Source organism: Balaenoptera physalus (genome assembly GCF_965194825.1).
Source record: "Balaenoptera physalus genome assembly, chromosome: 14".
Taxonomy (NCBI): Eukaryota; Metazoa; Chordata; class Mammalia; order Artiodactyla; family Balaenopteridae; genus Balaenoptera; species Balaenoptera physalus.
Window position 1 is genome coordinate 77,764,296 of NC_138893.1, and position 15,802 is coordinate 77,780,097.

The window sequence follows — 15,802 nt, forward strand, 5'->3', positions numbered from 1 at the left end:
TAAGCGCTCCTGTCTCCTCCTCCTGAAAGCAGAAAGAGATTCCACTGAAGGAACAGAGGGCCCTGGGCCTGAGACTCAAGAGGAAGCTTTAGCTCCCACTGTTTCCAGCCTGGTCTCTCGACTTCCCCAGCGCCCACCTACCTGCAGAGCAAAATGTGGCACCAAAGCTCCACCCTGCCCACACCTGGTCTAGTCCCCTCCTTGGAGGTCCATCTGCCCCTTGTCCTTCTGGACAGTAAGAGCCTGGTCTTCTCTCCTCCCCTCTCCTCCACAGGTTGTGCAAGGAGATTCAAAGGTGCCTACAGGGCGCCCAGGGGGCACATCCCAGAGCCCTGATCCCTGACTCAGGGGTCCTTCCCGTGAATGAGAACAAGAGCTTCAGGAATCAACACAACTGTGTTCAGGGTCCTGCTGGCTCCCAGAGGCACAGACAGGGTTCATTCCAGAAGGTAGCCCCAGGCCTGCCCTGGACACAGCTGGAGACATGCCCCAGGGTGACTCAGGGCTTCTGGGAACAGGAGAGAGGGCTCCCCACACTCACAGGGCTCAAAATCCCAACCAGCCCAACCTTGACCTCTAGCAGCGACCCTACCACGGAGAAGCAGGGCCAGCAGCAGGACCCCAGGAGTTTTCATCATAAGTTCAGTGACTTCCAAGAGCCGGCTCTGTAAAGATTAATGACTACAGACCATTACCCTGCACAGGAGAGACTCGTCAGGGAGGAGTTTGGAGGAAGGGACAGTTAAAGCTGAACAAACCTGGCGGACTGATGCTCAGGGTCCTAGTGACAGTCACACCTACCTTTTCGCTCCACGCCCATAGTCCGACACCGAGGAAGACGACTCCAGCCAACTGAGCAGGCGCAGGGGGAAGAGAGAGAGAGAGAGAGAGAGAGAGAGAGAGAGCAAGTTAGGTCAGAAACCAGCTCCACGCACGTGCTTCTCAGAGGAGGGACCACACTGCTAGTCAGGGGGTGTTCCTGGCTCGTGTCCAGGCTGGGCAGAGAAAAAAGGGGAAGGTGGCCCCCTTGGCCCCTGCAGAAGACAGGGACTCTACACCAGAACAATAGGACGGTGAGGCTCTTCAGATAACCCACACCTATCTTCCCTGGCCATTGGGACAAATTCCTTCAACCCCAGCTGGCCCCATGCTCTGGAGAGCAGAGACAAAGATCTCGGAGCAGACTCTGTCCAGGAGAGACTATGGAGTTAGAGACATCAGGCCACGCCCCATTTCTTCCCCATTCCACAAGCCCCCTCCTCATTTCAATGCACTATCTGGTGTGTAAGAAGACATCACCCTTTATGATGGCTGCCCCAGGAGCCTTCACGGGCTCCCAGTGCAGGTGAAGCCCTGCATAGGACAGAGCACCCCCTGTGCCGCCCGCCTCGGGCCTCCAGCCCCGGAGACAGACTCCAAGCACAGACAAGCAGCCGCCCAGGCCATCTGCTGGCCGGGCTCAGGCTCCTCACCGTGGTCCCTACACTCTGCACTGCAGGGCATGCCTGTGCTCAGGAAATGCCTGGTTATGTTACCGAATTACAAGAAGCCTGCACCAAGCCAAGTGCTCACCCCAGAAAAGCAGTGCCCCCCAAACCTGACCTCCTACCCACAGGAACCCACCGGGGCTAAGGTGCCTCACGTGCACCATGACAAAAAGGGACCCCCAAATACACGCCACAGACTCCTACACCAGGGAGGATCGTTCCATAGAAAACAAACACCACGTGGCCTCTACAAATTAAGCAGCCCCCTATTTTTCTGCTTAACTGCTTTATACTCTGCTGGCATTTTGCTGCCATTTATCAGGACCTGACGGTAAACAACAGGGCAAGGTTCTCTGTGACTGCAACTTTCCCAAGTGTATTCTCCAGCTTTAGGATACTCCTGTCTACTTCACTGCAAGCCCTAGGAGGCTGGACTCGGAAGAAGGGCCTTCAGAGAAAGCCCCGGAGTTCCCAACCTCCTCTGGGTCACAGGCCACTTTCAGAAAATGTGCACATGCCCAATATTTTGGAGGGAATTTCAGAGGGTTCTCAGACTCCTTACTGCTGGTTCCCACAGCAGTCTGTGGACCCCAAGTGAAGGAGTCCTGCCAAGACCTGATTCCCCCACCTAACAAAGCAGCACGCGAGCCGAGAGGGCCAGGACCAAAACTCTGAAACCAAGTCCCACTGAAACAGAGTTCCTCTGAAACAGAGTTCCCTGACAAGTTGATGATCCACAACTTTATTCCCTTTCTCGTTCCGCCCCTGTTTCCCTCAAGATTGAGGAATATCAAAGAAAAGGGGGACTGAAACCGAGCAGGACCCTGCGGGGCCTTCTTGGGTACGAGCCCCTCTGTGCCCGCTGCTTCTTGTTGGTCCCCCCTCCCCCCATCCCCCCATTCCAAAGAGCAGACTCAAGCAGCTACTGATTAGAACAGAGTCACAGGACTCCTGGTTCCTCCAGAAGGGATTTAGATAACAATACGACGCTATCTTTGAGCTGTTCTGCAGAAACTAAGACTACCACCCCCAACCCTGTGGAGGATGGTGATTACCCGCTGACCTGAAGAGGTACGTGGACCCCAGACTGGCTGGAACCGGAAGGCAGATGATTCAGATTCCCGAACCATCTCCCTGTTACATCACCACTAACCAAGCAGAAGAAAGTCCACAAGTTAATCATATACCCTGCGACTCTCACCCTTAACATTTCCTTTAAAAACCCTTGCCTGAAAGCCATCGGGGAGTTTGGATCTTTTGAGCACGAGCTGCCCGTTCTCCTTGCTGGGCACTCTGCGATAAACCTTGTACTTCCCTTCACCACAACCTGGTAGCAAAAGGATTGGCTTTGCTGCAAGTCGGGCGAGCGAACCCAAGTTCAGTTCAGTAACAATCCCAAGCAGTAAGTGAGAAGGCCCAGATCCCAAGTCTCTGTTTAGTTCATTCATTTACTCACTCACTCATTCATTCAACAGCCACTGAGTAAGTGCCAGGCACCATCTCAAGCACTGGAGACAGCACTGTGCCACGTGGGCAAAGATCCCTCTGCTGTCGGAACTTAGGCTCTATGGAGCTGACACGCGGTCCTTTCCACCACATTGTGCTGATTTCCCACTTTTCCATCCTCCCATTGGATTAACCAGTTGATGAAGAGGGCTTCGTTTTCCTTGATGGGGTACACGGCCACTTCCCTTCTCTTCCCGAGTGTCTGACACTGCACAGTAAGCAAGCCTGAAGGTGACCAGTCACTATCTGCCGAATCCCAGCAGGCCTCTCTCCCCACCATTCCTCAAGGTCTCCAGTGACTCACTTCTCTCTTGCCAAGATGGGGGGGGGTGGTGGTCAAGTCTTTTGCCTCAGCTTACCTGATCTCACCCAACACAGCTGGTCATTCCCTCTGTCACTGAGGCACTCAGCTTTGGGGACACCAAGTGTACACACACAATTGTCTTCCACCCTCCCTGTCGTTCCTTCTCAGTCTCCTTTGTGGGTTTGTCCTCGTCTTTCAGAGCCCTCTAAATGCTGGAGAACCTCACTGCTCAGTCCTGGACCCCTGCCCTCCCCTGAGCCCTCTAGATGAGCTCATAACTAACATGCCTGACTCACAAATCTTAACCTCCAGCCATAGCTGCTCCCGAGTCAAACACCCCAATGTCTACTTGACTTGTCCACTGAATATGACTAGTAACATTTCAATCTTCACGTGCCCCCAAATGGAGCCGTGGCCTCCCAACCCCGGAGCAGCTCCTCCCCACCTCTCCCCTTCTCACTAAATGGCACCACTCACCATCTACTCGTTTAAGACAGAAAACCTAGACCTCAGGCTTGACAGCTCTCTCCCTCCAACTCCACATTCAACCTATCAGGACCCCTCTGTTAGTCCTACCTTCAAAATACATAGCATACCCTCTCTGCTCCCACGTGTCCATGCTTCATCCCTGCAGGGGCCTCCCCACCCTCTCCCCACAGGTCCCCAAGCAACTAGAACAATCCTTTAAAAATACGTCTAGATCACTCCCCTCCTCAAAATGCTCCGATGACTTCCTTTCATACTTAGAATAAAATTCAAACTCCTTGCCGTAGACCACAAGAACGTGGGCAGCCACGCTGTGGTGTGCATCTCCAACACCATCTCTGACCCGGCTCCCCAGTCCCAATCCCCTTCTCTGGGCCACCCTGGTATTGTTCCTGTTTCTTCAACTCACCAAACTCATCCCTGCCTCAGAGCCTTGACTAGATCCCTCAGCCTAGAATGTTCCTCCTCCATATCCCTTCCTGGCTTCCTCCCTCATTCCATTCAGGTCTCTTCAAATTTCTCCTCCTCAAACACATCTCCCTTTGCCATGCCACTGCTCCCCATCCATCACTCCTGATCTCCTTCCCCGCTAGATCTTCTTCATGGCACATATCCTAGACCACATGAGCTGTCTGTCTGTCTACTGTGGCTCCCCTCCACTTAAGCCCTCTGAGGGCAGAGATGTTTTCTATTTTGTTCAGGGTTGCCTAACCACTTTCCATGACAACCCACCCACCACCCGGTGCCACGAGGGACAGTGAGGAAGGTCTGCCCCTCGGAAACCCTTCGCCGAATACGGTCAGCTTGAGACACCAGCTCCCTACCACCGCAACCCAGTTCTCCTTCTCTCACAACAACGGGGCTCTAAGAATGACAGCTTGTGTTTTTTTCCATTCTGTTTTACAGGAAGAACTAAAGTTAACTTTGCACCAGAAAGACAGGAACCGGGGGTGCAGGGACCCATGTCAGATCATGGGTTCAGTGAACAGTGGTCCAAGGCAGGACCTTCAGGGACCAACAGTTGTTTTAGAGACAAGGAGACTGAGGGAGAACCAAACAGGGGAAGTGACCTGTCTGGGAGCTCACACGACAGCCCCCTGAATGAGCCAGGACTCTGGCCAGCTTCGCCTGGCTCCCCATGGAGCCCCTTCCCTGGACCTCCTTGGGACAGATGGTCTATGGAGCTGGGCTGTCCTCCTGGCTGCCAACCATCTGGGAGTGACAGTTCAGGTGCCTTCCAGCCTCAGAGTAACCTCCTTTGTCTCTCTTCTATGACCTGATTAAATTCCTTCCCAAAGAATGGAGCCCAACTCCCGCCAAGCCCAAAGGGAGGCCAGCCTTGGACCATCAGGTGCATACCCTGCGGTGGTCACCAGGACAAGTAGCACCACCCTTTCCTGAGTGCCAGGTGCTGCATTAAACACAATACACCTAAAGAGGCCCTCCACACCCCATAACACTGGTACTATTACCCCCATTTTTCAAATGGGAAAGTTCCGATGTAAAACGATTTGGTTATTTGCCCAAAGTCACACAGCTAGCTGGTGGCGAAGTCAAGAAACAAACCTGCGTGTCTCTGTCCTGACGTCATGTTATCTCATTGCCCACAGGGCAGCCACCCAAGGCAGGAAGAGCGGGCACCAGCCTGTGCCCTCCACCACAAGGGCTAGTCACAGCGCCCGGCGGCGTGGGAGTCCGCAGACGGGGCTTCTAAGCTGTGCAACCCTAAAGCCAACGTCCCACATCATCAGGTGGGGAGGATCACTCTGTGTCCAGTCAGGCCCTCTTTGGGGGTCACTGTGAAGATTCAGTAGTGACCTCTCCACCTTAGGCAAAGGCCCCTGTGAAAGAAGGTGAGAGGTCTCCTGGGGGGCATTCTGGGCTGGTCCAGCCCTGCCTTGTTCTGGAAGCCACACAGGGTCCACTCACCAAGTGGGCAAGCCTTTACCCAGCAGGTTCCAGACACAACGGAAGTGTAGACATCTAGCCAGGCCCTGCTGGACTGGAGGAGGATTTCAGCATCAAGCAGGTCAAAAGCAGCCCCTCATCACCTACAATTTAGTGGGCTTGGTCTCCTGTAAGATTTCAGTTCAGTGCGTGTGAAAGCACTCAGGCAATTCTTGCAGGCTCCAGAGGACTTTCCTCCACAAGCTCAAGACAAACCACCAGCAGCCACGAAACGCTTTCAGGCCATGCCCTGATTCTTGCAGACTCCCCTGGCTGAGGAAGGGTGACATGCACAGAGCCCCTGCCCCTGGGCCACCAGAGGGAGCCTCAGAAAAAAAACAAGAAGGAAACCCAAGAGTAAGCACCGAAACCCGAGGGAGTCCAGGGCAGCACTGAAAAAACAGCATGGGTCAGCCGGTCCTGGTTCCGGCTCCACCCTGCAACAAGTGACAGGACTTGTGCGAGTCCAGAAATTTCTCTGAGCCTGTTTTTCTTTGCAAAGTGGGGATGACCCTTCCTGGGTCATAGGAGGGTTGTAGGAATTCAAAGAAGTATCCGGAGTGATGTGCTTACCCTGGAGCACTGAGCGAGCCCCGCCCTGACATGGAGGCAGAACAGAGACGCGGGGACCCTAAAGACACCATCAGCATTTGCTGGATTGAAAGCACTCTGTTCACCATCCCCCAACGACTCGCAGCTCTGTCCTGAGACAAGGTCCTCCTTTCCAGAGGCATCTGTTGTATTGGGCTTCTGGAGACAAGAGTAAAGCAGAGTTTAAGGAAACAGATGCCTTCTGGAGGTTTCTCAAGTGAGGTGGGGAAAGGATGACGGAAAGAAAACAGGGCAGGGAGTGGAAGAAGATAGAACTGTCTCAGCTCTGTTCCCAACTCACCCTGTGGCTTTGAGCAAGCCATCCCTCTCTTGGACTTCAGTTTGCCAACCTGCAAAACTGAATAGATGGAGACCAATGATCTCCAAGGGCCTCTGCACCTCCCACTGCCTAAGCTCTGCCACCATAAATCATGCCAGGTGGAAACCCAACAGTCCTGGCATTCACTCTCCAGAACTGGAAATCCGGAGTCCAGGCCTGGGGAGTCCAGGGAACACCAGAGATGCTTGTGGTCACTTGAAAGGACACCAGAGGGCACAGACCCTAGACCCAACCTGGCCCTGAGAGCCAGTGCACTGAGGGGGGAGTCCCAGGACATCTGTCGGGATCAGGAGGCCTTGCCCCTCCAGATTGCAATCACTCTGGACCCTAAACAGAGCATAAAAGGAATGCCTCTTTCTAAACAGTCCCACATTAAAAAAAAAGCTTAAACCAAGCCAGTTCTTTGTGGGAGTTTGGAAGTTCTGGGAGCTGGAAGGGACGCTAAAGCCCAGCTTCTTATCCCGGAGGGAAATGGGCCCAGGGCAGGATGGTGCCTTGCTCAGGGTCACACAGCTATCACACACCAGCTTTTCCTCCTGCCGGAAGGGTGGTTCTGAAAACCAGAAGCACATGTGCCCTTCCCGCAGAGCCAGTGAACTCCTGAGAGGGGCCCGACGTGGAGGTGGGGAGGATTACCCACAGGGCTCTGGGGCAGCTTCCACAGAATCTCTGTGCTCCCTGATAACAGGGAGCTCACGCCCACCACACCCTGCCCAGGAATCTGACTGTATCAGCCTTTGAAAGAAAGGAAGGCAGGGAGGCAGAGTTCTCCAAGGGAGGTTACAGGCAGCGCCCCAGGCAATGGAGAGGAGGAACCCCCACCCCAGCCCCTGCCATCGCTGGCACAGTTCAGTGATTAACAGTGAGTAGAGAACAAGACACTAAGCTAGGGGTCGACAGTTCCGTAAGCCAGATAGTGTTTTCAGCTTTGCCTGCCGGAAGGTCTCCGTTTCAACTACTCCACTCTGCTGTTACAGCAGGAAAGCAGCCACAGATAATACGTAAACGAATGGACAGGAGTGTGTTCCAGTAAAGTTGTACGTGCAAAAACAGGCAGACAGCCAGGTTTGGCCTGCGAGCCGTAGTCTGCCAAGTCCTGCACTAAACTATCACACTGAAACCATCTGGACCTAGACAGGATTTCCTTCAGCTCGCCACAAGAGCCCCAGGACATCCCTATAATTCGGGTCTCCAACCCTGGTAGGTTTTTATATTACTTCAACAGGTCTTAATAGCCTAAAACTGCAAATAACCCAAATGATATATTCCCACAATGGAATATCCCACAACAATGAGAATCAACGATCTACAATTACATACCACAGCATGAATGAATCTCACATACAAGATTTAACAAAAGATGTCAGACTCAAAAGATGTCCCTCCAAAATTCATATCTTGAAGCCCTAACCCCCAGTGTGATGGTATTTGGAGGCGGGGAGGTATGTAGGGTTACATAAGGTCATGAGGGTAGAGCCTCCATGATTAGAGGAAGAGAGACCAGAGCTTGGGTTCTCTCTCTCTGCCACATGAGAAAACAGCAGGAAGGCAGCCATGTGCAGGCCAGGAAGAGAGCCCACACCAGAACCTGACCATGCTGGCAAACTGATTTCAAACTTCCAGCCTCCAGAAATGAGAGAAAATAAATTTCTCTTGTTTAAACCAAACAGCCTGTGATATGTTGTTATGGCAGCCCAAGCTGACCAAGATAGGAAGAATACTCGGGCAGAAAAATTAGATCTAGCATCCGATCAAAAGTTACTAGATAGGCAAGAGGGAAAATAAAAACATGACCTATAACAAGGAAAGAAATTCAGTAGCTAGAAGAAGACACAGAAATTAAAGAGAAGATGGAATAAGCAAAGACTTTAAAATAGATATTGTAAATATGCTCAAAGATTTAAAGGAAAATAAACATAATGAAGAGACAAATAGAAAGTATAAAAAAGATCCAAATAGAACTATTAGAAATAGAAAATACAACATTAGAAATGAAGAATCACTAAATGGGTTTAACCGCCAATTAGGCACTATAGAAGATGAGTGAACTTAAAGAAAAAGCAATAGGAACCTTCTAAACTAAATGGTAGAAGGGGGTTAAAAAAACCCACAACTGAGCAGCACCTCAGTGACCTGTGGGACAACAAGGAGTCCAAGGGAGGGAGGGTGTACGTTTGAAGAAATAATGATGGGAGTAATCACATATTTGGTGAAAAATACAAACCCACAAATCCAAAAAACACAATGAACTTCAAACAGAACACAAAGAAAACACACCAGCACATATCATGATAAAATTGCTGAAATCCAGTGACAAAGAGAAAATCCTGAAGTAAGCCAGAGAGGGAAAGAAAAGACACATTATATAAACAGTATGCATATACAAGACATTTAACTAAATGCAATGAAAACATATCAAAATGTATAGCATGCAGAAAACGCAGAGCATCAAATATAGGCATACCTTGGATGTACTTGGGTTTGGTTCCAGACCACCGCAATAAAGCAAGTCACACTAATTGTTTGGTTTCCCAGTGCATAGGAAGATTATGCTTACACTATACTGTAGTCTATTAAGTGTGCAATAGCATTATGTCTAAGAAAACAATGTACGTACCTTAATTTAAAAATACTTTACTGCTAAAAAACGCTAACTATCATCTGAGCCTTCAGTGAGTCATAGATCTTTTTACAACAGTAACATCAAAGGTCACTAATCACAGATCCCATAACAAACACAATAATAATGAAAAAGTTTCAAACAGTCTAAGGATTGCCAAAATGTGACAGAGACACAAAGTCAGCCAATGCTGCTGGAAAAATGGTGCCAATAGACTTGCTCAACGCAGGGTTGCCACAAACTTTCAATTTGTTAAAAATGCAGTGTCTGGGAAGCACAATAAAATGAGGTATGCCTGTACTTATACTATAGGAAGGAAGAAAGATCTAAAATCAATGACCTAATCTTCTGCCTTAAGAAGCCAGACAAAGAACAAAATAATCCCAAAATAAGTAGAAGAGAGAAAATAATAAAAAGAGCAGAAATCAGCGCAATAGACTGGAGATGGATGGTGGTGATAGTTGCACAACAGTGTGAATGCACTTAATGCCACTGAACTGGGCACTTAAAAATAGTTATAATTCTAAGTTTTGTTATGTATGTTTTACCACAATTTTTAAATATAAAAACATGACTTTTGAAAAACTTTTAAAGAAATTAATAAAATAAAAGCAGAAAAACAACAGAGAAACATCACCTAAACTAAAGGAAGTCAGATCCAAGAGTGAAATCTAATTTATAGTGACAGGAGGCAAATCAGTGGTTGCCAGAGGAAGGGTGGGGAGGGAGTGACTACAGAAGGGCGCAAGGACAGTTTCTAGAGGGATGGAAACGTTTCACATCTTCATCGTGGCGATCATGATCAGAGGGGAAGGAGGATACAGCTGCCAGCTCAGCTCACTGAACACTTGAAATGGGTACAGGTTCATCCTTCCTTCCTTCCCCCTTCCTTCCTTCCTTCCTTCCTCCCTCCCTCACTCCCTCCCTTCCTTCCTTCCTTCCTCCCTCCCTCCCTCACTCCCTCCCTTCCCTCCTTCTTTCTATGTATGTATGTATCAATATGTATATTCAAAGTGGATTTATTTATAGAGATACACATTCCATAGTCAGAATGCAGTCCGTCTCAAAAGGTGAGAATGGCCTTGGGAGAAATACACTCCACAGACAGAGTGTGGGCCATCTCAGAAGGCGAGAGCCCTATTCTATTTAATCTACACTTCAATAGAAGTGATTTTTTTTTTAATTTATTTGGCTGGGTCGGGTCTTAGTTGTGTCACATGGGGTCTTTTCGTTGCAGTGCGCGGGCTTCTCCCTAGTTGTGGTGTGCCAGCTCCAGAGCGCACGGGCTCAGTAGTGGCAGTGCGTGGACTTGGTTGCCCTGCGGCATGTGGGATCTTAGTTCCCTGACCAGGGATTGAACACATGTTCCCTGCACCGGAAGGCGGATTCTTAACCACTGGACCACCAGGAAAGTCCCTAGAAGTGATTTTTAAAAAAGTATTTCTAGGAAAAAAAAAAAAAAAGGTACAAACAAGATGGGAGTAGGATACTCCCCCATAGATGACAAATCACCCCAGCAGACTGGGCCACGCTATTTACTGGCCAAGGAAGCAGAATTATACACACCACCAGTTACTTAGACCTGACGCCACCCTGTGAGTGTGTAATAATCATATGTCCTGGGGAATAATCACAGTGCACCATACTGCCCATCCATGCGAATCCCTCCTGGTGGTCCCAGCCGCAGATGCGCCTGAGCCAGTGAGATCAGGAGCCGAGGCCCTACACGGATCAGCAACTCCTAGTTCTAGCGGAGTCTCTAATTAAGCAATCCTCGCCTTCTGTCTTGGCAAGACAAAATGTGGAAAAATATACAAACACACACCCCTATGAGTCAAAAGATAAGGCAGTCTATTTCCTATGAATTGGGGCAGCCCTTCTGGAGAATATGACTATATAAATGTCAAGCCGGTCAAAACGATGGACACACCTTCTGACCCATTTACTTTACTCTCACTCCTGGGAATCTATCCCAGCAAATAATTTCTCCCCTTTCCCCAAAGGGAAGAATCTGTGTTACAAAAGCTAATCACTGCTCCTTATCTAGGATAGTAGAAAAATTGGAAACAACCTAAATGTCCAATATAGGAATTTCCAAAAATACAATCAGGAAGTCTATGCGGCAACCTGGAATGTTCTACACTAGGTGATGCTGATACGAAAACGCAGACTTCAAGATCACGTGGATACTCTCACCAAGATGTGAAACTATGTGTGACTGCAGACAGGAAAATGGAGCCTGAAGGAGGGAACACAGTCAAGTTGGGATGCCTTGTGTAGTCTTCTAGAATTTCCATGCAGTTACAAAAGTTTAGTAAATAAAACTGGAAGGGAAAAAAGGTACCACCTCTCAGCAGTGAAAGTGAAATAGTCTACACATGTTATTAAAACACTAGACTTTCCCTTTCTGACTGCATTGAATTACCAAGAAATGGAAGCAGAGAAACCATCTGCACTCAGACCTAGGGATCAGGCCTTGGGGTCTGATATCACATGGACAGAGTTCAGCTCAAATAAGGGCAATTCTCTAACGGTTAGAATGATCCAGAGTCAACGGCCCATTGTAGGGCCAGACAAAGAGAGTTAAGACCATCCACCCACAAAAATGCCACAAACGGGAGCTGCCGTTAGGTCCTTCCGCATCGGACTGGCTTTGCCTCTCTTGGGAAGGGTTAGGGTTAGGGGCTGTCTTGGTTTGCCTGGGGCAGTCCTGGGGCACATCTGTTGTTCCGGCAAAATTCTTAATAACCTCTCTTTTATTCTTAAAAGTTTCCCAACTTGGAGCACAAATTACATGCTCACCCTACTCGTGGGAGCATCTGTTACTTCGGAGGAAGGGGCCTAAAGCCACGCTGGTCACAGAGCACAAATGTCCATGTTTCTCACCCAGAAACAGGCTGCACATCAGGGTCAGAAATGAATTCCCACATTTTACAAGCAGGGAAGCTGTGGCTCAGACCTGCCCTTGTCACTGAGAAGGTCCACAGCAGGGGGGGCGCTCTGTCGTCTGTGCCTACAAGCAGCCTCCGTTTTTCACTTTTATTCCACCTCTGAAATAGATCCAGGCAAGGGCTTTATCAGGATCTTTGCAGATTAAACTCAGTGTCTGTGGCGGGAGTTGCAGGCATCATTGGAATCATCCCTCGAGAGGATTCACTCAGCAAAACCAGGGAAGCTCAGATTCTCTGTGGAATCAGGTGGGGTGAGAATGAACAAAGACAAAGGCTGTAAGCCCCTCCCAGCTTCCTTTCCTCTGCAAGTCAAAGTGAGATTTTTTAAAAGAATTTTAATCATAGTAAAGTACACATAATATAAAACTTACCATCTTAACCATTTTTAAGTGTACGGCTCAGTGGCATTAAGTACATTCACAGTATTGTGAAACCATCATCACCGTCCACAGAACTCTTTCCATCTTGCAGAACTGACGCTCTGTCCCCATTAAACAGTAACTTCCCATTTTCCCCTCCCCCCAGCCCCTAGTACCCACCATTCTGCTTTGCGTCTCTGAAGCAGACTACTCTATGTACCTCATATAAGTGGAATCATAGAGTATTTGTCCTTTTGTGTTTGGTTTATTTCACTCAGCATAACGTCCTCAAGATTCACCCATGTTGTAGTATGTGTAGGAACTTCCTCCATTTTTAAGGCTGAATAATATTCCATGGACTGTATAGACCACTTTTTGTTTATCCATTCATCCTTCGGTAGACACAGGGGTTGCTTCTAGCTCTCAGCTATTATGAATAACACTGCTATGAACAAGGGTGTGCAAATATCTCTTCAAGATCCTGCTTTCAATTCTTCTAGGTATATGCCCAGAGGAGAACTGCTGCATCATATGGTAATTCTATTTTTTACTTTTTGAGGAACCACCATACTTTTTTCATAGCAGCTGCACCATTATACGTTCTCACGAACAGTGCACAAGGATTCCAGTTTCTCCACATCCTCACCAACATTTTTTATTTTTCTGGTTTTTAATAATACCCATTCTAATGGGTGAGAGTGATATCTCATTGTGGTTTTGATATGCATTTTCCTATGTCAAAGCGAGATTTTGCCCTAGAAACAGGTCTAACACATCCAAGGAATGATTATAATTTTAAAAACCGGCTCCCCTGGTGGCGCAGTGGTTAAGAATTCGCCTGCCAATGCAGGGGACACAGGTTTGAGCCCAGGTCCGGGAAGATCCCACATGCCGCAGAGCAACTAAATCCCGTGTGCCACAACTACTGAGCCTGCGCTCTAAGAGCCCGCGAGCCATAACTACTGAAGCCCACGTGCCACCACTACTGAAGCCTGCGCACCTAGAGCCCGTGCTCCTCAACAAGAGAAGCCACTGCAATGAGAAGCCCGCGCACCACAACAAAGAGTAGCCCCCGCTCGTGGCAAGTAGAGAAAGTCCAGCGCAGCAATGAAGACCCAACGCAGCCAAAAATAAATAAATAAATAAATAAATTTATAAAAAGAAAAGAGAGAAGCCACCGCAATGAGAAGCCTGAACACCGCAACGAAGAGTAGCCCCTGCTCGCCCCGACTAGAGAAAGCCCATGCACAGCAACGAAGACCCAACACAGCCAAAAATAAAATAAATTTTAAAATAATAATAATAATAATAATAATTTTTAAAAACCAAGAAAGGGTAAAAAGTGCTAGTGTCCTCAAAATGCTGTGGTGGCAGCATTTTCCTGACATCCCTGTGATAAGATCCCCATGAAGCCCAGCTCCATGTTCACCCAGTAAAACATGCAGTTCAGAACAGACACAAACACTGCGGGCATCCACATCTCTCGCCTCAAGCAAGTATTAATGGTCCCTTGGAAAAATCTCGGCCTTGAAGTTGGAAGGAGACAGCTTAAAAAACAAAAAACAAAAAACAAAAAACAAAAAACGGTTAGAGTGCTACAGGTGTTTGCTATAAAGAACGTTACCGTGAAAATAATTCTGGATGGGGCAAACTGTTAAATAAAACCTCTGCTTGTTCCAGCACCTAGAATCGGTCAAAGAATCAACAGGTTGCTTCTGCATATTCAGACCTGCCTCCGGAGCCCAAGTCCACCATCAAGGCTGTCATCCTTCCGCTCCACTTGCTCACTGTTCATTCATCGAAACCAAACAAAAACTCTCTGCAAAATGATCCATCTGTGCTTTGCTTCAAAATAATCCAAGGTGGGGGAAGATATAAATTAAACATGATAGGCTGAGTTGGTAACTTTTGAAGCTAGCTGATGGGAACATGGCAGCGGGAAGTGGGGGGTTCATTATATGCCTCTAGTTTTGTATTTTCTCCATTTAAAAAAGAAAAGTTCTCTGAGGAGGTAAGGGCTTGGCACATCATCTTATTCATTTTCAGCAACCTTGTGAGGCAGGCAGCAGGCAGGTGACAGCAGTATTTCACAAAGAAATCAGCTCAGGTGAGAGTCCAGACTGGCACCCAGGAACCCCCGCTGCACCACGCACTTCCCTAAGGGCTCTGCGCCCCAATTCTCAAGCCTCATTCCACATTCCCAGCTCCTGTGCAGATGAAGACAGCAAATCTCCGCCTAGAACCCAGCAGGGAGGGGCCGGGCAGCCTCCCCCTCTCATTTTCCCAACAGAGCTCTCATGCCTCGTTTTCCTGACTGTTCCTGTTTGTCCTGTCCTGTTCTGCCCCAGTGCACACTAACTGAAAAATGATTAACTCTCGACCACAGACACTGCCAATTCTGCAAAACTCCGATAACGCTGTAGCCCCCTTCAATCACCAAGCAGACTTGCTACAATTCTGGATTCATGAACTCCGCTATGTGAATCTGGTGCTGCCAATGTATTATATTGGGCAAGTTAGTAAAGCTTCCCAAGAGCAAAGAATCTATCCTGAAGAGGCTCTGAAGAAACAGAGATTACCAGGGCCCTGGGCCACAGCAGCAGCAGGAGAGTTTCACTCCAGATGCAAAAATCAGGATGAGGGTCAGAGGTCGGGATATAAGGCCAAGCAAGCACGGCTGGCCAGCGGGCAAGGGGTAAAACAGCCGGGTGGACAAAGTGTCTAAAGTGTCAAACCACCTGCCTAAGCCAGGTGGCCCTCAACTGTGCACCTGGCTGGGGGCTGGGGACTCCAGGTGAGGCCAGAAGGCTCTCCTCCAGACAGGGAGCAATGCAGGTCTGAGAAGCCACACAACTCAGGGGCGGGGCAACCACAGTCCTCCCATTAGGAGGGGCCCACAGGGATCACCTCAAATGTCCAGCACTGCCCTACCTCAGGGGCAATGATGAGGCTGCTGGTGAAAGGTTGTCTGGGCACCAGAAAAGTCCAGCGGTGAATGGCCAAGCCACTGAATCCCACCCTACTTCTCCAGGACAGAAAACCCCCCAAACTTTGAGATAAATCATCAGGGGGTGATGCTGGAAAAACAAGGGTGAAAGGCTGAGAGATCTTGGTAAGTCGGCCTCGATGTCAAGAGCTCCAGTCCAAATAGGAAATGCCAAAATCCTCAGTAGAGGCGAATGTGGCATCATGACCACTTATCCTGTCCCTT

The 15,802-nt window shown here is 48.9% G+C and overlaps 1 protein-coding gene across 6 annotated transcripts in view; it reads right to left on the reverse strand.

The window, feature by feature from the left end:
• TSPAN14 (tetraspanin 14) overlaps positions 1-15,802 on the reverse strand; it is a 55,936-nt gene that overhangs the window by 11,495 nt on the left and 28,639 nt on the right. For 3 of the 6 annotated variants that reach the window (XM_082425740.1, XM_082425738.1, XM_082425739.1), the window contains exon 3: positions 802-852. In XM_082425740.1, the coding sequence (XP_082281866.1) occupies positions 802-852 (51 nt within the window). Of the gene's footprint in view, positions 1-801; positions 853-2,550; positions 3,243-15,802 lie in introns of those variants that run through there. The other 3 variants (XM_082425736.1, XM_082425741.1, XM_082425737.1) reach the window with 3 other exon arrangements.